Genomic DNA, 21,682 nt, shown 5'->3' with positions numbered 1-21,682 from the left:
CGGAATTATAAACATGACGCGGTATTGATTCTTGAAGGAGAAAAACTACCTACCAATTTTGTGTTAAACAAGGGAGTTTCTACAATAGCTTGATTTGAACAGGGATGTGGTAGTTAATTTTTTGGCTTGACCTATTTCAAGGCAATTGCATGCTGTACCCACTTAACCCATGTCATATTTTTTATATTTTTTCTGATTACATTTTTTATTTGTTGTTTTGTATAAAGTATAAAAGCCTTTCACCTTTTAAAGACGGTGGCCGAGATAAAATTGCCACGGTCGCCTCCTACAATACGTAAACACGTAATTTAAATCTCGTATTTGTCCAGAAGCCGTTCTTAATTAAATGTGCTCATTTGTTGATAATTAACTAAACAGCCGTGTTTAAAATGTGACGATGCATTTGCGTGAAACTCGTTAATTATATAAATGAATACATAAGAAGTAATAAATTATTAGTATTTTCATCAAAACACCCCTGAAAATGTTCGCGTTTCATTTATTAAATTTATTTACCGCGTTAATCTTTATGATGTCGAGTTAATTTTCTTGGTTAATCCGCTAAGTTTTTTACTGCGTTTAAAGTGTCAGCTCCAACTTCGCCCTAATAAAATTTTAAAAGTAGTTTTTATATTTCTATCATCAATATTCAAACGTATTTTGAATCGTCAGTTAAAAGAGTATTTCGACGGAAATTTTAAAAGGCTTTGTACTAATTTGCGACAAAGAATCGTCTCAATATTGATTATACTTTAAAATGCCCCTCAGGCACTAACGCAGAACCCCGTCGGCTCGATATAGTACAACTCAGAACTTTTGCTTTGTTTTTAACATTTTTCAGGCGTACGTTTAAATTTCTCCATTACCCAGATTCATCCGTACAAGACACACCAAGAAATACTACATCGTAATAAAAAAAAACACACACAAATAACAACGTCGTTCTTTAATTTATCGAAAAATCGATGAACGATGAAATCTCGCGGATTTATTTTTTTTGTCCAAAATATTTAAACTGGGAAACGCTCCTGGTGTTTTTTTACCAAAAGGAGAATTAACTCACCGGCAAACAAAATTAGAATGTTAAATAACTTCAAACGAGAAACAAACTTTTTTTATCTCTGCAATAATACCTACATGAATAAATATTTGTTTTACACCAAATTAGCTAATTATATTTGTTTAAAAAATCGTACACGTGTTAATTTTTATAGGAAAGGACCAATAGTAGAGATCTGCGGAACGCCTGAAACATGTTTATCCCATTAATGATCAACATATTTTTTTAATGAGCTTTTGCATCAGGCTTTTATAAACGTCTGAAAAAATGTTGGTCGGCAATGGAGGAAAATGAAGGCAGTTAGAAAGTGTAGTTATTTAAGCTGTTCATTTTTGGCAAATTAAATGTGCTAATTGATTTTAAATTTTCGACATTTAACGAACGTCGTTTAGTCTGGTGTCTTTGTTCCCCAGCCTATGCAAAAATTTGATGAGTTTCGTCGAGTAAAATTTAACAAAATTGAGTAGGCACGAAATTTTATTCAGAAAGTTTTAAGTCCCTTGACGGCGTTGTGCGATGTTTTTGAGAAAAAAAATAGAATTAACTCGATTAGAAGAGTCGCTAATTTGCGTATGAAAGCAATTTAACGTTTAACAAAATAATTTTGCAGCGTTTAAGTGAAAATTAATTAAAATATGATCGGGAGGAGTGCGTCTAATGTTTCGTTATTTATGTGATTGATGGAGAATTTTGGCATGCACATTAAACTTAATGGCTGCAGGAACTTGTCTTTTTACTCGGTTTGTATAAAAGAAATAGAGGAAGAAGCGATTATAACCAAGCGTTTGATTAAGAATCAATCAGTTAAGAGTTATGTGGCATGACCGAATTTGGAGCTATGCCAGAGTAAAAAGCTTTTTAATTGGGGGAAGAGTGTTTAGAATTTATTTTTAAGCGAGGGGTTCCGATTAGATTAATATAATAATTGGGAGCAGGTGTTAATGGACATGTTTAAGTATGCAATTTCCGGTCGAGAAGTTAAGAACATTAATTCTTAAAATCAATAAGAGTTGCAACTAAGCAGAACTAGAAGATAAATCCACATCCGCGACTTTTCTCGAAACGGATGAGATGAACTTTAAAATTACGTTGCGATAAACTATGTAGCACAAGCAAATGATATTAATATTTATAAAATAATCAAATTTGCTTCGCTAATAAAGGTCCGTATAAACTTTTAATGTTTCCTCCTCGTCGCGGCGCTGGTATCACGAAAATACAATTTTGTTTTGGTAAAAAGTTTGCTTTGTATATCGTTCTTTGTGCGGTGCAATATCAAGTCTAGAGTAAGTACTTATTTTGTGATATTTTATTTCTGTCGTGTAGCTACGCATTATATGCAGAATTCTTGGTTAGGAAGCGGATGAACAAATTTTTGTAATGAAAGGAGTCGAAGTATTAAATCTGGATTGTTGCGAGTACGGTTTAAAAATAAATCTGGATGCAGAGTTAAGCACGCAAATTGCTCGCTAAAAATAATTAAATTTATGTTGTAGTATTGTTCGAATTAAACGGGGTAGAAACGCTTCCCGGGACTGCATGTATGCAAGAAAATTGCTTTCAGGTGGCGCTTATATATGATGGGGGCGAAGACGCCGGAGTGTCCACATAAGTCGCCTAATCTCACTACAGAAGCGAGTTGTTTGAGAATACAAACTCCAGAATTAGTAAAAGAAAAATTGCGACTTGTATTGTAAATGAACGTGAACAGCCCAGTTTTCTGTTTAGAGATGCATCTCGCGTGCGAGAGCTCTCCTCCAATCTCGAGAATATATACATACAAGCCTTGAGCAGTAAACACAATTAGCGTTTGTTTTCAACATTCTAATAAATCGGATTTGCACTCACTCCTATTTTGCAGATAAATAACATGCTACCAAATTTTCTTTCTTTTTTATATCGTCATTAAAATCCTTTTGTTCGCGACCCTTACATCATAATCATAATAACTCGCACCACCCATCCCTTCCTCACTCAATATCACCCATACTTTATCAAGTTTCACCTCAAAATACCGAATTTTTATGAATAATGCTCTCACTAACCGGAAAGATGAGATACGTGGCGCTACCACCGAACCGCCACTTATTTAACCCATTCACCAGAAAAATTATTCTAATACCAGCCATACACGAGCGGATAATTTGATAGGTCAGATCGGCCGATTTTCCCGCTGGCCTCACCCGCCGGTCTCCAGGTCTGTCGTAGCCCACTAACGTCCGGGCCAGGCCGGTTAGAACTCCCTGAGTGTAGAAAACCGGTGAAGTTCTGTAATTTATCTTCAGATCCAGGACTGTTCAGCACGTCGAACAGGCCACAGACCAGGCGACAGGCCGAGCTCTCGTAAGTACTTTCTTCAGTAGTTTTTGAAAAATGGATTGAAGGAAGAAGATTGAGGCAGCTGCCAGTGGGTTGTACATACGCTACTGTTCAGTACCTCTCAAAAAAAACATACATCATACATTTTTTTTTGTGTAGTTTGGGTGATTTAATCTCACGGTACAATTCAATCAATTGTTCAATGTTTCCCTTTTACCATTTTTTTCCGCAATAAAATTACTGCGCACAAACTTTTCAAAACACTTCAGGCTCTTACTCGATCCGCTGGTGTATGGTGGTGCAACTACCGACGAGAACGACGAGCAAATCTGCAGATTTCGCAACTGAGGGTTTTCCCCACTCATGCACGGATCAAGCAGATATCCGGCCTGTAGGTTTTCCCCCTCGCCTAGACTGCGATCTGGCCTGCAGATTTCTTCCTCCACTAACGAACAGACCAGGCCTGCGAGTTTTCTCGATTTCTTCGAAAAAATTCGCTTGTGTATGGCCCTCTAATGCAATACAAGCCAAGTAATACTATTGAAACAATTTTTTAAGAACTGAAACCAAGTAGGAGTCGGTTAGCCGACGCGATGATACGGCTTACCGACACACAAAGATATACCCCGTTCAAAGAAAGGTACACATCATGTTGTGTGGGGCCTTACTGATTGTCATGTGAATCACGGGATCGGTCGTGTACTTCCCGATTTGAGCTTACTCTATCAAATGCGTCAGTCAAGCATCGAGTAACGTATGTCGTACATTGAATTGGACCTAGTACGGCTAGCCGTACTCATATTTTTATAGTTCTATTTTATACATGTTTCTTTTTAGAATGATTGGACGACTGAATTTTTTCACAGGATCCACCACTGTACTTTACTTAATGTTCATGCTTTATCAACTTTCTGTTCAAAATACTGAATTTTTATTAATAATGTTCACACAACAGCAAAAAGTTGTACGGCTAGTCGTATTAATTATTATCGTGTAGTTCTACTTTACACATGTTTCTGTTTAGAATAATCGGACGAGTGAATTTTTTTACACACGAGCCGCCACTGTTCTTTACGTAATATCGCTCATACTTTATCAAGTTCCACCTCAACATGCCGAATTTGTATGAATAATGTTCTTAATAGAACACAGAGATTGAGATACGTTTTTATAGCGCGTTCAGATCTACCCCGGCGCATTATGTAGTGACTGTTGTTAAGCCAAGTAGTGTCAGCCGAGATAAATTCATCTAAATGCGGCCTAAGCTAAATGACGTTTAAGCAATTCGATCAATCAATCGAAACGACTTACAATGAAAGGACTCCACAAAGCAGGTGAATTTGTTGTTAGTCAATTAACGCAAATGCGATTTTCAAGCTATCTGTAGACCCGACCGCCTCTCTTAAATAAAATTTGTATCGATGACCGAGGCAGGGAAGTTAGTTTGTATGTAAATAAACAGCGGACACCGACATGTAAACTTTCAGAAAACTTCTCGGATTTAAGTAAATCTAATACACGGTGGTGAAACTTCGCTAACGGACTCGCCCACAAAACTGTTACCACCTTGCGAATTTATGACAGTGGTACACCCACCTCAACTTAGAGTGTCAGAGTTCGAGTCCAGGTGTGAGCGGAAAGATGGTATTTGGGCTTTTGCATTTTGAACTAATTTATAGAGTGAGGCAAGTTAATAATGTCGCAGAGTAAGTGTACCATACAAAAATCGTACACAAAATGACCACTGTGTTATTTTTAAATGAAAAAAAAAAGATTGTATTTTTTAGAACACATTGGAGAAATGCTCCAACATTCAGTAGAAAATTTTCATTTGATTAATTCATAAAACTAATTACTTATAATTTAATATTCTACATACAGGTGTCCCAAAAATTGCGTACTAACGGTGCACTACGGTGTACAAGAGACTACCGTAAACGTCAGAAAAATGTTTAAAAAATTCTATTGGACTTAATTGCTGATTTGGCGGTCCTTGAAAGTGACACTTAACAGGAAAGTTATTTTGAAATATATGTATTAAATTGTCATGACAGCTACCTCTAATCATACATATTATCACAAAGTATAAAAATACTCACTACCAATATCTAATCCTGCACAATAGTGAATTTAGAAGCTTTGGAAATCGAAAAAATATTTTAAATCCACTACGGTAACATTGCAAGGTAATGATGTACGAGTACATCTTTGTTTACATTGTATTACCGTTAATAATAAAAATAATAATAATTTATTTTTTTGTCTGAAAAATTTTTTCCATATTTTTTTCGTGTACATTTAAACATCCTGGATACAGTAGTAAGTAGTTAGTACGCCATTTTTGGGACACCTGTATATAATTATAGAACCATATAACTCTATATTTTCAAAAGAAAAATTGTAATTTAATAGTAGATATATCATTAAGAGTAGAAGTGAGCCTTTTTGTGCTAAGTCCAGATATTGAAGACTGAGACGACGCGTCGTCGAGGTCGGCACCTGGGCGAAGCACAAAAAGACCTTCTACTCTGAATGATATACATACACTATTTTATCTTCAAGCGTCTCACACAAAAAATCGGAAATGAACTTACTTATTTATTTTTCTTTTCCTGCAGTTACATTAAAATTACGCTCTTCAAATTTGCAGTTTTCAAATTTTAAGGCACTAGTAATTCTACTTCCCTTGTTACTTACTTGTTTTACACCACAGTGAAACCGGTTAAATATTGGGTTATAATTTCGTTATTTCGCTTTTTTTAGGGGCTTTTCAATAGGGATAATTTAATTATTAAATACATATTTCGTATAAGAAATGCTTCAAATGACCTTACGTTTAACTCGGTTGAGCCGTCTGCGGACATTTCTATTCCTAGGACTTATTTTGGAGGAAGTATTTCTACTCCGCTCACAAAATAAAAAACCACTTTAACCGTTTCTATGGAGATACAGAAAGGCGCGATTTTCGACCGCTTGAAGATTTCTTTATAAAAACAACACAATTAATAAAACATGAAACGTATTACTTATGTCATGGTAAGGATCAATAATAATAGATGGCCAAAGTTGCATCAAAGGATATTTGTGTGTTTAGGTACTACACGTTCGTTGTTAGCTTTTGTAAATAGTTAATTTTAGTTCTTTTCATTTTGTTTGGTTTTGTTCAGTTTAGTTAGCGCATAGTTTAATTTAGTTCTTAAAAATTTAATTCGAAAATAGTTGCACCCTCTGTTATTGGTTATTGCGCGTTAACCGATTCACAATTTCGTGCAAAATCGGGGTTGACGAAACCTCCCCCGCGAGTGAGGGACATTTTTGGAAGAAACAGAGACTTCGAATTTGACCGTCTGGTGCACACACCTAGTTTTCGTAACCATCGTCTCGTGTCGTGAAACCCACTTAATTGAAGTGGCACCGAAGTCCAAAAATTCTTGTTGAATTCCACCCATGCCAATCGGTCCATGGTCTCTTCGCGGTCCGCAAAAAAAGGTAAGTCAATTTTGATTTAACGAATTGTGGATCACGGAGAAAATCGAACAAAGCTCTTCGCTTAGGTAGGCTTAAGTCAACAAAAACTGACTTAAGTGCCCTGGAGACAAACATTCGTCCTGCATTCAAATCTAATGATGTTTGATGTTGAGCTGAGTGTACACAAACAATTACAATACATTATTTTAAATATTTAAGAAATTGTTGTTCATACTTGCACAGGAAAACTTCATTTATTTTTAAATTGTACCAAAGAACCAACAAAATCTGACAGGAAAAGCTTTATTTTAAAAATATACAAAGTGATCATGTCGTAGACAATTTGTGCTCTCAAACGCTACTTTATAATAAATAATACCTCAACCCTTAGGCGTTGGAATTGTGCATTTTATTATTATTATCTCATAATGACGAAAATTTATAAAATCAACAAGAGTAGCATTTTACACTCGTAAGAACGGGTAATTTACCAACTTCACTGCCAAACGCGACGCCACTAGTAAGCAGAATTTTCACTGAAATGTTAAAGAAACGTCAACGATGTGCTGTTGCCTTGAAAACAACTTTTCGATTTTGGCAAAGTTTACAGACGTTTACTGTAATTGTAAGTATCTATCAATTATCTCAATTTACCAAAAGTGGTAAAATGGGGTTTATCATTAAAGATAAAGCATTAATTATTAATAATTAATTAATTAATAATACATTTTTCGAGAGATAGGCGACCAAAAAACGACTGTGTATTAATAAATAATTAATTACAAATCTCTTATTAATTAATTAATTAATTAATTAATTAATTAATTCATTAATAAGGTATTTTTGAGAAGTAGGCAACCATTAAAACGACTGTGTATAGCAAATATACATATGTGTACGATCGAGCTAAGATAGTTAGGTGTTTCAATAAAACAAAAGATGACGTAGCACTCTTGATTTGTTTTCTTGTTGATCACCTTGTACAACATATTTTACTCTAAAGCTTGTTTGACACGATGCTAAATTTTGTAGAAAATTTGTTAGAAAATGAGAGAGACCCCGATCAGGACCAATGAACGATCAGGATCATAGTCTGTCTTTGTCAGATCCTGATCGTTCATTGGTCCTCTCTCATTTACTACTAAATTTTCTCAAACATTTTGTATCGTGTCAAACAAGCTTAAGAATAATTTTCAGTACAAAACTAATGAGCAAAAGAATTTTCTTTTTATGGTCTCTTATTAATTATTACTGTTTCAGATTTTTTTTTAAATTCATACTAAAACATTTATAAAAGATATTTTAAAGTACATACTGTTACTGATTGAGCGATCAGATACGGAAATTGAGCTGACTGACCACGATATATTGTTACAAAAAGTTTCATCGATTCCAAAATTTTATTTTCTCCTATTTTTCCAATCTGACAAAGTCTTGATGGCAAAATGTTTAATTTAAAAATTCATTTCGTAAAAATATTGTGCAGAATTGTTTATGACAGGGTAGAATGAGGTTTCCGATTGCCGCTTTGTCGTGAAATGTCGGAAGTTGAGCCGAGTGCACTTGATTCGGCGACATTTAACCACGTCCACAAGTATGAAAAATTCTGTTAGATTTAATAAAAGTAATCTTGGCCACCTGTTAAGTGCACTCGTCATTTTCGCACTAATTCCGATGGAACGACACTAGTTTACAAGGCATAAATTTAAAATTTTAATAACTTTCATGAATGTGTACCTTCACATGTTCCTATTTTTGCGTATGCAATTAACTTTGCCAATGAAATAGCAATATCAACTGATTGATTTTTTTTTAATTTATAGTCTAAATGTAAATTCCAACCCGATCTCAATTTGGCCGATATGTAGATTTATTTATTTTTAACTCAGCTTTGAAGTAAATGGTGTTGCAAGAACGTCATTTCGATTAAAGACTTGTTATGCCATCGGACTGTTCGTTTAGTCGCCGAACCGCAAACATTAAATTTTCAAATTTGCCAAGACTGTTTTTATTTAGCAATTGTACCGGAATTTATGCATGTATGTATTTTATGTACACTATAAAAATGTGCAAGCAGTCGAGCTGTCATAATGTTTGGCACAAGTAAACACTCCTACCGATGACACAAGCGAATTTAACCAAACCATCGACACAAAATTGCCGTATTGCATACAATTATTGTACATTAATTAACAACTCAAGATAGAGATTTCGTGCCAACAGATAATATTATGAATATTTCAGGTGTTTACAATGTTCCGCCAACGTAAATTGTGAGCTCTTCGCTGTAGCTACGTATAATTATAATTACTTCGATAATTCGCACTATAAAAATACAACAAACCAGATTTAATTAAAATTGAATTTATTCACATTTTACATTCAGAACGAACAATATTTTACAGGATTTTTATTCAGCAAACATCTCCATTCGGGGAGGAAAGAGACAAATCGCTAAAGAAACATCATTCTGGTAGTTGTTCAAAATGTTTCTTTATGTCTGTAACATTTTTCCCACTGTAACTTCACTTTCAACACATAAAATTTATTCTCATCCATTTCGAGCTCTTTTTCACCCGTGGCAATATTTTAAAGCTGTAATATTAAGGAACGTGTTTCGAGATATGTTAAAAGTGTCAAAAATCATCAACCGCTTTTGGCTGGCTCCGATAACCGCCCTTTATAACGCGTTATTGAAATGGATTTAGATATTTTGTTACCAACTTAGAGTCAGAACTGAATTATACCTCCTCTCTTGATAGTTACTTTAATGCCGTACTTTATTGCCCAAAAAGATGAAATATAAGCTTGTAAATCCAGCGATTACAGAGCCATAAATAAATAATCAATTTCCACAAATTAAACAACTCCAATAAAATTCATCACTTACGCCCTGCTCTTCAATGCGAAATAAATATAAAAGCGTGTATAGAAAATTTTGATAAAAAATATCTCGACCGTTTCCTATTACAAAAGTTTGGAGACATCATCTGCAGTATATTTCGGTGCTGTCCAAACTGGTTTTAATCTCAACTTTTATTTTTAAGTTACGTTTCCACAAAGACAAATTCTATCAATAGTTGCTCCCGACTCCAACAAATTAGAATTTTACACGAATTGTTTGAACACAGTTTAAGCGAAAACGGTCAGTTTTAAACAATACGTTGTCATCAGAGTTTGAAAGCGTGCAGCCAAACAAAAATGTTTTATTCCAGCTTAACTACACACGTTCATGAGTAATCTTTTTACAACTGTGCAACGTGTGAAAATTGTGTCATTCCAGTACCAATTAACTTAGGAGATGTGGACATTAATCGTAAATTAATAAACTGCAGTTCGGCAAGCCGTGCCAGTTGCCAAAGATCAATAAAAACGTAATCGTATAATAGTATATTATACACCAAGGTAGAAAAGTTCATGATCATAGCCAGAGCGCCCTAAGCGCGCCGAGGGATGTCAGGCGCGAAGGCTATAAGGGACTTCTCTACCGTGGTGTATATAAAAAAAATTCACTACTAGATACGTTAAAACCCTTTTCGTGTTCATTTCCCAAGATACATAACGTGAAAAGTGGTATATAACTAAATATATATATTTTTTTAGTTTATCTTCTCGCCTGTTTTCAGTCTCGGCTGCGCCTCGACTAGAAAACCCAGACTCGGACGAAAAAGATGCACTTTTTGGGCCTTGATACACAAATAACTGTTCTGATAATATAATATATTAATAAAATTATTTTGTCGGATGCGACGATCCGAGTTGTCATTTCTTAACGGTTGCTATAAAAATCGTCTATGTTACCTATGAAATAAAAGGCAATCTTTCGTTGCTAGGTGACGGTTGTTCATTATTAACCACTGGTTAATAATACATAATTATTTACGTGTCACTGGGCCAACGTAGACAAGTGATAACGCTACACAATACAGGGTGTCTCAACTAAGACTTTCGAGCCTAATATCTCGGTTATTTGCCAACAGATTTTTATGAAATTTAAAATGCAGATATTTTAAATCGTGATGGTCCAATCAGTAATAATAAAATTACCTCAAGTTAAAAAATGTAATTTTAACACATGTTTCTTTTATCGAAAATTATGCGCGATTATTATTAGATTGTTAAACATTAAAAAATAGCGGTCTACACAAACAATTAAGTAAATCACTTGTCTGATACAACGAAAAGATTAGATTTTGTCGTTAAATTGTTAATTTAATGTAAAATTTGAAGGTATTTGAGCAGTTACCTTTTGAAACAATTGATGATTAGTTGCCTAACAACATTTTGTACACTCTTTAAAGTCTGTCAAAATTGGGCGCGCTTTATTAGAAACGTCAAATTGTGAAAATTTATTGAAAATACTCTAAAAATAGCGGCAGAAATTTCAATATTGTTGAAAAAGGAAAAAAATTTTGAGAGTGTCGTAAGAACTTCAATGACACAGTTCGTTTTCTCGTGGAACACTATCCAAATGTAGGCTTTGCAAAATGTAAGGTTAAGAGAGTCGTCAATTTATTTGAAAACACAGGAAGCGTACCTGAACTAAATTACCTTGCTAAAATATCCCGATCGTGTTTTACTCCTTTATGGAAGAATTAAAACATCCAGTATAATAAATTACGTCCAAATGTTGTCTTTAACTTTGTAAGTGTTTGTAAGGTTAGCAAGATAAACGTCAAATATGTCACCTGCGCTTCTGCGAAAAGGAATGACCAAAATTCTGCAAAATTGCGCGTTTGTTTCAAACGCGTCTACGTTTTTGCATTTGCGCCACGTTTAACACAGTTTTTTGCTTTTTTCTTGCAAACCAGACGTCTTTCAAGGACGAGTTTTTCCCTACAGCATTTTTTATTGACGATCAATTTTTTATGTAAATCTTAATTGATTCGACATTTTAAAAAGGCATGTAAAAATCACGTTTTTAAGACTTGGGTGATTGCATTAATGGGATTTTATTCTTCACCGTCTAAAATATCTGCATTTTAAATTTCACAAAAATCCGCTGAAAAATAATTGAGTTATTAGGCTCGAAAATCTTAGCTGATACACCGTGTATTACTAGCAGTGAAAAAAAAAATAATGCAATAGGAAGGAAGTAGAGGTGTTGCATTCTCTCATGGGCTGTGACCTTGGAAATATCCGCGCGAAGGCGAAGCGATAAACTAGTAAATGCTGTAAATGAATACTGACGTCGACTATTTCCAAATTCAAATAGATGAAAAAGAGACGAAACTAACGTAACTAAATGACGTCGGTTTGCAGCGCCTGCATTCGTCGTTTGTGCAGATATGACTCATAGCCCATGAGAAAATCCAACACATCTAAATACAAGAGAGACAACGTTTTGTATTTTATGAGTAGGTATGCAACTAACAAAACGCAACGGCTCAAATGGGGAAGACTTGGCGTCAGTACGACTCGCCGGTAGCCACATGGCAACATACGTGAATCAGACATGTCAGACTAGAACACACCCACGTTGTTATCTCCATTATGTTGTACAAAAAGCCCGCTTGAGTAACGTACGTCGCCCGTGAATTATATCTAGTCTTGTTTGGTACGGCTAGCTGTACTAATACCAAAGAAATTTCACTTCATTAGTGTCAATTTTTAATGACTAGTAACTTATTTAATAAATACATTTCTTATTGATTCAATACTAAAATTCTTGAGTGATTTTTGGTGCAGGTTTTCATTACTCAAATTTTTTACCTAGTGTAGTTGTGGTTTATTAAGGTAAAGAAGATACAAAAATATAGACAAACTTATATTACAACAAGATTCACATAATCGTAAGTACTATGTAATGTATAACAACACAATACTGAATGGAACAGTGAAACGTGAGAATATCACGTACGGGTTTTCTTAAATAATTTTTTAGCGATGAGTTCGACTGACCAGGACAAGGCGACTGCGATAGAAATAATATCCAAGATGTGAATACAACTGCTGAAATTGTGAGCGGAATCCTTGTAGGTGCCTGAAAGATTGTGTTATTGCAAGTGGAAGAAATTAATTTGAACTTGCCTAATAGCCTGCCGATAGTTAAGACGAAGATTCCCTTGGACACCATGTTGAGACCCAAGGCGGACGAAACGTGTGCCTCTTTAGAGTATTCGGCTATAACAAGGTTTTGGTTGATGACTGTTACAGCTCTGGATAGACCACACACGGCCGAGAGAGCAATCACCATCGTGTATCTAGTCTGGATGGCTAGAACTAAAAATAAGTTTCTTAGTGTTGGTGGAAACGGGGCAAAATTGCAAAAGCAGCCAAGTTTTACAGTCGGAATAAATTCGTAATTTTAGTAATTAAATAAAAGTGTGTAGATTGGCACACAATTTTATATGTCTTACTGTTCGCTGCACAGCTCAGAACCGTCTGATTACCCTGATCTAAGAAATCAATACGTGATAGTTGTGCTTACCTTGAAGACATCGTAGCACTGTGCAGCAGCTGAAATAGTCAAATCAATTAATGATTATTCCGACTATAAACCTAAGCTAGAAAAATAAGTCGTACTGGATCTGCTGGCTGCTAAAAGAAATGATCCCACTATAAACGTTGTCCTGTGAGTAATATCAATGCGCTTGGTGATCAGAGGGATCACAATTCGTCCAATGAAGTCCATGAGTGACAGGACTGACATGCAAGTCGACGCGTCGATAACTGTCATGTCTAAGTCTTCTCTCAAAAAGAGAGGGAAAAATGTGCTGAAGGATATGCTAGTGGTGTAGGCTAATGACAGTCCGATCATAATATGGACGAAGATGGGATCCAGTAAGATGTAGAAGTCGAACAAAGCCACAAACTTCTCGAGACAAGTTTGCGATTTTTTGATTTCTTCTTCGTCGCAAGTTTTCGATCGAGTAGCTGAAAAGAAATAATTAGAATGTGCGACGGCATAAGTATTTTGTGGAAATCGATCCGGATGCACGCATGAAAATTCACAGTGAAAAAGCAGCGCGAACGTCTTGAAAGAGCAGAATACAAAACAAGTAAAATCTAGCTCAATAATTTGACGAAATTTATAGTTCTTGTAAACAATGGCTTTGAATGTGAGAGGAGTTCTTTACGAGGAAAAGTTTTTCTTTTAAACCACTATACCCCTATTTTATTAAGAAACGAAATGAGATCTGTTTCGCGCGTATGCAGGAAGATAACTTATGATTTGATTATATCGAATTTTGTAATAAGTAAAAAACAGGAAATGTTAAGTTGAGATGTTTTAAAAAGCGCTTTTTGCGTCCCAGACTTTCGCTATAGATGGTGATATAATAAATTGCCTGGCTCATCAAGGAATACTGGCGTAACAGAATTATTTATTCAAGTAAAGAACCGAAGATAATCAATTTTCTAAAATAAATTGTAAAATGGTAAGATTAAAACATGATGAATTAAATTACAAACTCGTTCCATTTCCTCGACGCTGACATCCGAAATAATTTTGGAATGGTGGCGATAGTTTTTCGATTATTCCATCGGGTAATTGGAAATGGACGTAAACATAAAGACGAGACACATTTACAACTGGTTTAAACTTAATAGAATACATGGCATGTGAGTACGGTACGGTAATGGAACAGGTTTACCACCTTTTTTATGCGGAGTTTCATGAATATTTTTTATTAGCGCTCTCGTGAATTTTTCAACACCTAACAAACTGATTCTTTCAGGAATCATATTTTTCTAGAAAATCCGAACTCGATCGACCTCTCGTACAATTAGCAAAATGTTTCGTCGCTAGTTTGACATAAAGAAAATCGGGCTTACGTAACATCCTTTCCTCCTCCTCCACTTTGTTGTCCTCGGTGTCAGATGCAGAAAAATGAAATTTGTCAGCGGGCTCGGTTTGTAAATTATTAGGCATCACACCTTCCTCTCCACCTTCCTGGCGACTTCCATTCATAATATCAACACTCTTTTCGTTCTCTATGCTCAATTCGTTACATATCACAGGCTCTCTGTTTGTTAGTTCTGGTTTAATTAAATTCGCCTCTCCGTCGACATTATTATTGGAACATTTATTCGCTATTGCACAATTGTTCCTGTTTGACTCAAGATTATTTTCTATAACAACTGAGTTCCGGTTTCTTAGACAACTAATCCTGTCACGCAGCCGTGAGAAGAACCTCTTTGTTTTCGGTTTGTTTCTCGGCAGCATGTGTTCACTAACAGGCTATCGATAGAAAGATCGTCAGAAAAGCGACACCGATTTTGACCAACTTACGTCGAAAAACATCGATCCTATCAAACCGTGCAGACTTAAACCTCCTAGAATTAATATGGTACCGTCGTAACTGTAGTACTCTATCAAGAGAGCTACGATCAGAGGCATCCCCATTTGACCCACACTGGTCCCCGCCATCGACAACCCCACAGCTTGACTCTTATTCTTATCAAAATAAGAATTGATTATCAAAAAAGTTGAAGATGCTATCAGTCCAAGTCCCAGACCTGCAAAATAAAACATCATGTCATTGTCTCGCTAATCCTGGGATTATTTCGTCTTGTGTCAAATATAAATGGAACTGCACTTGTAAGATCTTTATCGACCACTCTTCTGGTATTTATAGGTTAATCTTATCTCATTATTTTGACTGTCACGAGTCAAAGACCCGATATATCATGAACAGAAAAATTGCTCCTCGACTCAGATCGTGTGTATCACGTGAAACTGAGCTCCACGTGCAGTTCAACGAAACTACTTCGTTAATTAGGGTGATGTATGTGACGTTAGAACAAGAACAATATATTAATTATAATTTGCATGCAGTATCAGGTGTAATTATCACGGAAATACCTTCGGTGAAATAATTTTAATCCTTCAATTGAACAGCTAAAAACGTGGCGAGCTCTTGTACACATTTATACAGAACTCGACTATGTACAATTGTTAAGAAGGATTAACGAGCTTTGAAACAAACTCCCAATTTTAGATACAATACTTCTCATTATTAAGTATTAAGAAACTTCCAGACACATAAGAACATTTTGAGGGCTATTACGGCACAGCTTCAAAGAAAAAAAAATCCACAAATGGCTAACGAACGTAAATACTTGAACAATTCGAAAAACGAAGGTAATTTACCTGTTAGCACTCCATATCCTAGCGTAACTCTTGTGTAGCTTTTGGTGTAAGTCGATAACACCATCCCCGCTGACACCAGAAGCACTCCGATTTGCGTTATCTGCTTCGTACTGAAATATTTAGAAAGTGGACTTATTAGAAATCCAGAGAAATTACTAATAGTACAATTGAGACTCATGACTGTGGTCACTCCTGTCGTCCCAGCCATGCTTTCCAGTTTGCCGCCGAAAATCAAACCAAACATGGATAACAAAGATTGATTGAATATCTGGAAATCAGAACGGGCAATCAGGATTAAAGCAAGATTATGAGAGAGAGGAGACAACATTGTCGGGAGTAAATGGTAGTCTGAGGGGGGAACAGAAAGAACACTCGCCTCTAGTAAACACTTGCGTGGAAATGTGTCAGGGTTTACTGAATCACAATGAGAACGCAACTCTAAAATGAAAATTTCAGTTTTTATAGACTTACATATCGTGTTTTGCATAACATATTCGAACACTTGTTCTGGAGTATCTGTAAATCCTGTCGCGGGTGTGGGAAGGATAAAGGACAATTGTGTCTGAGTTCACGACTGGATCAAAATTCAGAAATTTCTGCATCACCAAATCAAAACATTTCACAACCGACTGCTTGATGAGTCGGCGGGACAAAAATATTTGACAATAGAGTGTTGATAGGTTTTTCCAAAACAATATGTATCAGCGATTCGTACAAATTGTTTGAATTTATTTTTAATGCGAGTCGTGAAAAATGAAAAAACAACCATTGGAAAAGTTGCTCATCCTTGACCCATGCAAATAAACAGATAACTGACAAATTGTGAATAACACGATAGTATGAATGAACACTTTGTTTAAATTGTTAAGTACATCAACAAATGTAACGAAATGCAGTCTTTGAACTTGTGTCGATGTTATCAAATTTTAAATAAATATTTAAAGGACAAGGAAATAGTACTCAGGTACAAGTGATGGTTGCGTTATCAAATTGCAAAATTTAATGTGGAAATGTCATGAATGATTGTGATCAGGTCTCGATCTATTTTGGAATAACAGAGGAAAATTCTAACGAATGAGTAATTGTCAAGTTGCGTTCAGGAATTTGAAATGGTCGTTTTTGTGCGTCATCTCGATTTCTAGTTGTTCAAGTTCGAGTATAACAATGAAAAAATTTGAGATGAACGAACGAATCAAAATCGTGTAGGGTTCGTAACTTACATTAATTATCGCGGTTCCAGCAACAACTGCCCACCCCCATCCTCCATCGGGTAACTCAGCTTTGGTATTCATCGTGACAGTCAGCGAGGAACAGGGTAACTCGGCGCTAATAACATAAATCACATACGTTTTGAAGAGTATCACGTGATGTACACTAATCACCTTATCACCAAACTATCGTAAATTAGCGAGAATCGAAAATCTTAATCGATGGATCGATTTGAACCGAGACGATCGAACCCTTGCGATTCGTACATTTAATTCCGATAGGAATTTATGTAAGAAACGAGCATAAAAACTTTCCACCCTCCCTATGTATGTTAAAGTTATGGCCTTACAGTTATTAATGATCTGTCAATTCACTATCCCCAGTAACATTGTTTCTGCATTATTTCTCACTATAAGAGCCGACAATATGATTTATAATTTGCGTTTGAGTTATGACGACGCCGATGATAATCCTGCTGCGACTTCGGCCTAAATTCGACACGATTATTTGATTTAATTAATCGCAGGACAGATTTAATTCTGACGTTTTACCAGATTTGGGAATTTTGAAACGCGGGGAAAACGACGCCGCACGAGATTGCTGTGGGCTTCGCCATCTGCAGGACGATAGAGGCAGCAGCAGGAATATCGATTGGGTCGAGAGAGGCGACTGTACTGCGGAATTCGAGATTCGACAGAACTCTCGACGACCAATCACGTTACAGGTAACGGTTACCGAATAGCGCTCGAACAGGATTCTTAAGTCAGTAGTGTCCGGTTAAGTAGGTAACCTTACAATATGTTGGGAATGAGGTGACAAAAATTTTCACACGTCTATTTAGTCTCGAATAGTATCACTTACTGATTATTATTGTCACAGACGACATAAATTTGTTGTTACAGTGTTATCGCTCGAGTGTTTATTGATACCTACCTTCGTACTGCTCTGATTGTAAAAGTTTATCAACGGAGAGATAATGTTCATATAAAAATTCATTTAAAGAGATGAAAAACACGTAGGTACTAATAAAATTACTTACAATGTTTTGCGATCCAGATAGCGCACGTTTCGGTGTTTTATTTTTGAGCAGCAGGAAATGTTTGACAAAACTTAATGAAATTCACTTTAATTCACAATTTAATACGCTTGCTAAGGTGCCACCGAAAGGACGGAGAATTTCATGAATATTCATGCTCTAGACAATAAAATATTGAACTACCTATTCGTTTCTTTTTGTGCGATCTTTATTCCGCTTTTAATCGCACCGTTCTGACCTTCTCTGTCCGCCTTAAATGCAGGAAATGTTGTTGTTTACGTTATTATCGTCGGCGGCTGCTCCAATTAAAATTTTATACTCTTGTGAGTAGATTTATCAAAGACAACTCCTAATTGGGTTATTCCCCAAGTTTGGAAGTACTTACCCACGACTAATGCCTCTAGGAAATTAACGTTAAACATCTTTAATAATATTATTACACACAACACCGAAATCACACTTCGTCAAAAGTAAATGGTAATAAATTTACACTTCTAATCCTCTAGTTTATTGTAAAGGCAGACTTCACGGAATTTATGGAGGGCAAGTGAGAGAGACGGACGGAGTAGTTGTCCCTCCATCACCTCATCGTATTGAGGTTACCTACTAGGTTTAGAAAATGATGTGTCGAAGATGTTTCTAGCAACGGCTGCATTCCGTGCGATAACGTAACCAGCTTTGGGAAGAATTAAATCTAGAGAGTCCTGTTGGAACACTAAACAGTCGAAACGTTTCATTTAAATTCTGCTCTCGAGGAAAGTTTTGTGAGACTTGTTATACTGTCCAGGGACCGGATCCAGTAGATTTCTTTAGCATAAGCCACCTCATAGACGCAAGAAAAAGAACAAGAGGTGCAGACACTCTCTTGATACTTCTCTCCGAGCCCATCGCCACAAATGTCACACCAGAATGACACCTCATCCGATAACGCATCAAATCATTTCAGAAATTGATTGATCGCTGCCGTGATTTTGTTAATGCCTGTGACAAATTTTTAAATGTAGCTTTGCCACTATTTACAGCTGTCACCGGTCGTACTGATTTATCGATTAGAATTTGTTGAAAAGAAGCCGGCGTCAATTAGCGAAAAAAATAAATGGAGCAAATTTACCTCCCACTAACAGATTTTTTTAAATAACTTACACCGATCGTTCCTCAAATTAATTACACGATCTAAGCCGTAAACAACAACTGTATTGTTTATTTAAACTGTTACGTGGGATTGTTCTCGTAAGAGGAGAGATCTAGATCTTGAATTTATCTACGAGTACGTATTCTGTAGGCATTATTAACTTGATGTAACTTTGATGCATGTAATGTGGCAGACACGTAAGTTATTATCTCCTAGAAATTTGGCTTCGCATCCCGCAAGTGGGCAGCTTACAAGAATATTGTTTTGCATATCGAAACACTCCTGATATCTATCACCGATTTCATTACTGTAGATTGCGCCACTCTCCTCCCACGAGAATACAAATGTGTATTTGCTCTTTCGCTAAATGCATATAAATTTTACGATGATATATGTATTCCTTTTTCTTCACCCTCGATGCAGGATGTTTAATAAGTGCGAAAGATCAGGATATGTCATTAAAGCAACACAGGTTTGTTACCTTATTCATGTCAACTGCTCTGAAACTAAACCCCACATCCCATTGTTTGATAACAAAACATTTTACTGCACGCTGTTACGGAACTAATAAATCACAGAATTCATATGTTGGAATATAGATGGCAGAATTGCGACTCTCTTTCTTTTACTCTGGGTGCTTTAAATGAACCCGTAAAGTTTTTGCACGTACTCGTCAAAAGTGTCACACTTTTTTCTGTTTAACACAACGAAGCTCGATCCCACTTAGACAAGTTACAATTTTTCAAAGCTATTATATTAGCAGAGAGCTCACGCCTCCAAAAATCCCTTAAACATTATTGTGTGGGCATTTAAAGACTAAATCGATAACTCGTGCTTAGATAAACATTCCGTCTCGTGCCAAAGGGCGTTTTACAACATTTTTGAGTTAAGCAATGTGCCACATACCCGTCCAAATATTTTTTGGGTAAAATTTTTGCTGAAATATTCTTTGGCTTTGGCTGTTTGGCTGTAAAAAGAATTACATACAATTTTCAAAAAAGTATTGTATCTTATGAGAAACGAAGATTTCGAGGGTCTGTATTTCTGTTTGCCGGGCTCTCTTAAAATGAGTTAATTTTGCGTTTCTCACTCCATTACTCGGAAACTAAGCCTCAAATAAAAGAAATGTATTCTTTAAAAACTGAAGATCTATACTTTATGATTGCGACGGTAGTTCTTTGTGTAATTTGAGTGAAATAGTAAAGAAGTTACTATTAAAAATCTAAAGCTGCTACAAAATCTCCAAGCCTTTTGAGGAACGAGTACCTACAAACCTGTTTCATCCTCCCTCACACCACTATTCCCCGCGCTAGGCTGTTGCCCGAAATATACCAATATCACAAGAACCTGAGATTTAAAAGGCAAGAAGAGATAGGTATACAACAGATGAAGACCTAGGAAATTGTTTAAAGTTTGTAGCAAAAGAAGCGGGAACAGATGTACGAGTACTTACACAGGAGATTCTATTGCTTCAACAATGAAATTCATTCTGCAATAACTCAACTCATAACAAGTTACAATTAACTAATTTCCTAATTTTCTGTCATTGCAATCAAGTGAATTATTTAGCACGCAAGCATTTCAATTGGTGACAAGTGGCAAATTTATTGAGGTTATCCAATTGAGAAGTAAGTTTAAATTGCAGTAATAAATGTATCTTTGACTCTAAAGATACTGCTTTACATTGTTACTTTTTTCCAAAATTGTCGGTCAGTCAGTAATGGTAGAAAAAGATAATTAAGTCTCTCGGGACAATCTTTGCAAACAATCCTTTCGTTGACACTCACCAGAAAAAAAAGAACAAAAGCAATTCTCTGTTTGTTAACTTTTATCTGTAAAAGTTTCAGGAGTGTCGAGTTGATGGAAAAAATTAATGGAAATTATTAACTAATTGTTGTTCCTGTCTTTATCAAAAACTATAGTTATACTAGGTACAATGTTTCAGGTAGCCTAATCATTTTTTATTTGTAACACCGACGTGATAACTTATGTAATTGGAGCTACTTGAGAGCAACGACCTACTCTGTTATTGCTATTCGCACAATGACATGACATGTATAGAATTAAATGACCGTGCGGTTGTTAATGTTTGATTGATGTTCAATGTAGCACTAACATATTTTCTGTTTATGTGTCTCCAGCGAACCTTTATTTTTATCATATTAATTTATACAAATATTTTATAATTATATTATAAGAGAGATAAACTCTCGGTTCATGGGAAGTCATTTATTAGAGGAGACATTTTTGTTAATTGTAAATTTAGGAATACTTCCTATATTTCAAAAAAATATTCTCCCTACCCTCGTTTCATCCCACCTTTTTCGCAAGATCTGGTCATGGCAGATGTGGATACAAGAAGCT

General features: G+C 35.7%; 1 protein-coding gene across 9 annotated transcripts; it reads right to left on the bottom strand.

Annotated features, from left to right (window-relative positions):
* Positions 1-12,601: 12,601 nt before the first annotated feature.
* Positions 12,602-18,710, bottom strand: LOC138139835 (uncharacterized). Of its 9 annotated transcripts, none has more exons than XM_069060376.1 (8): positions 18,572-18,710; positions 17,162-17,267; positions 15,942-16,209; positions 15,081-15,307; positions 14,624-15,029; positions 13,373-13,723; positions 12,878-13,069; positions 12,602-12,830 (listed from the first exon to the last, which is right to left on the bottom strand). In XM_069060376.1, the coding sequence occupies exons 2-8, from the start codon at positions 17,231-17,233 to the stop codon at positions 12,700-12,702; spliced, it is 1,647 nt and encodes a 548-aa protein (XP_068916477.1). In that variant the 5' UTR covers positions 17,234-17,267; positions 18,572-18,710; the 3' UTR covers positions 12,602-12,699. The 9 variants fall into 9 exon arrangements, 8 of the variants coding, with proteins under 8 accessions (XP_068916477.1, XP_068916476.1, XP_068916472.1 ...); XM_069060375.1 differs by lacking the exon at positions 18,572-18,710 and adding an exon at positions 18,190-18,423; XM_069060371.1 differs by lacking the exon at positions 18,572-18,710 and adding an exon at positions 17,324-18,005.
* Positions 18,711-21,682: the final 2,972 nt, after the last annotated feature.

Source organism: Tenebrio molitor, chromosome X (genome assembly GCF_963966145.1).
Source record: "Tenebrio molitor chromosome X, icTenMoli1.1, whole genome shotgun sequence".
NCBI lineage: Eukaryota > Metazoa > Arthropoda > Insecta > Coleoptera > Tenebrionidae > Tenebrio > Tenebrio molitor.
Note: the sequence above shows the minus strand (reverse complement) of the source record. Positions and strands in the feature narration are given on the sequence as shown.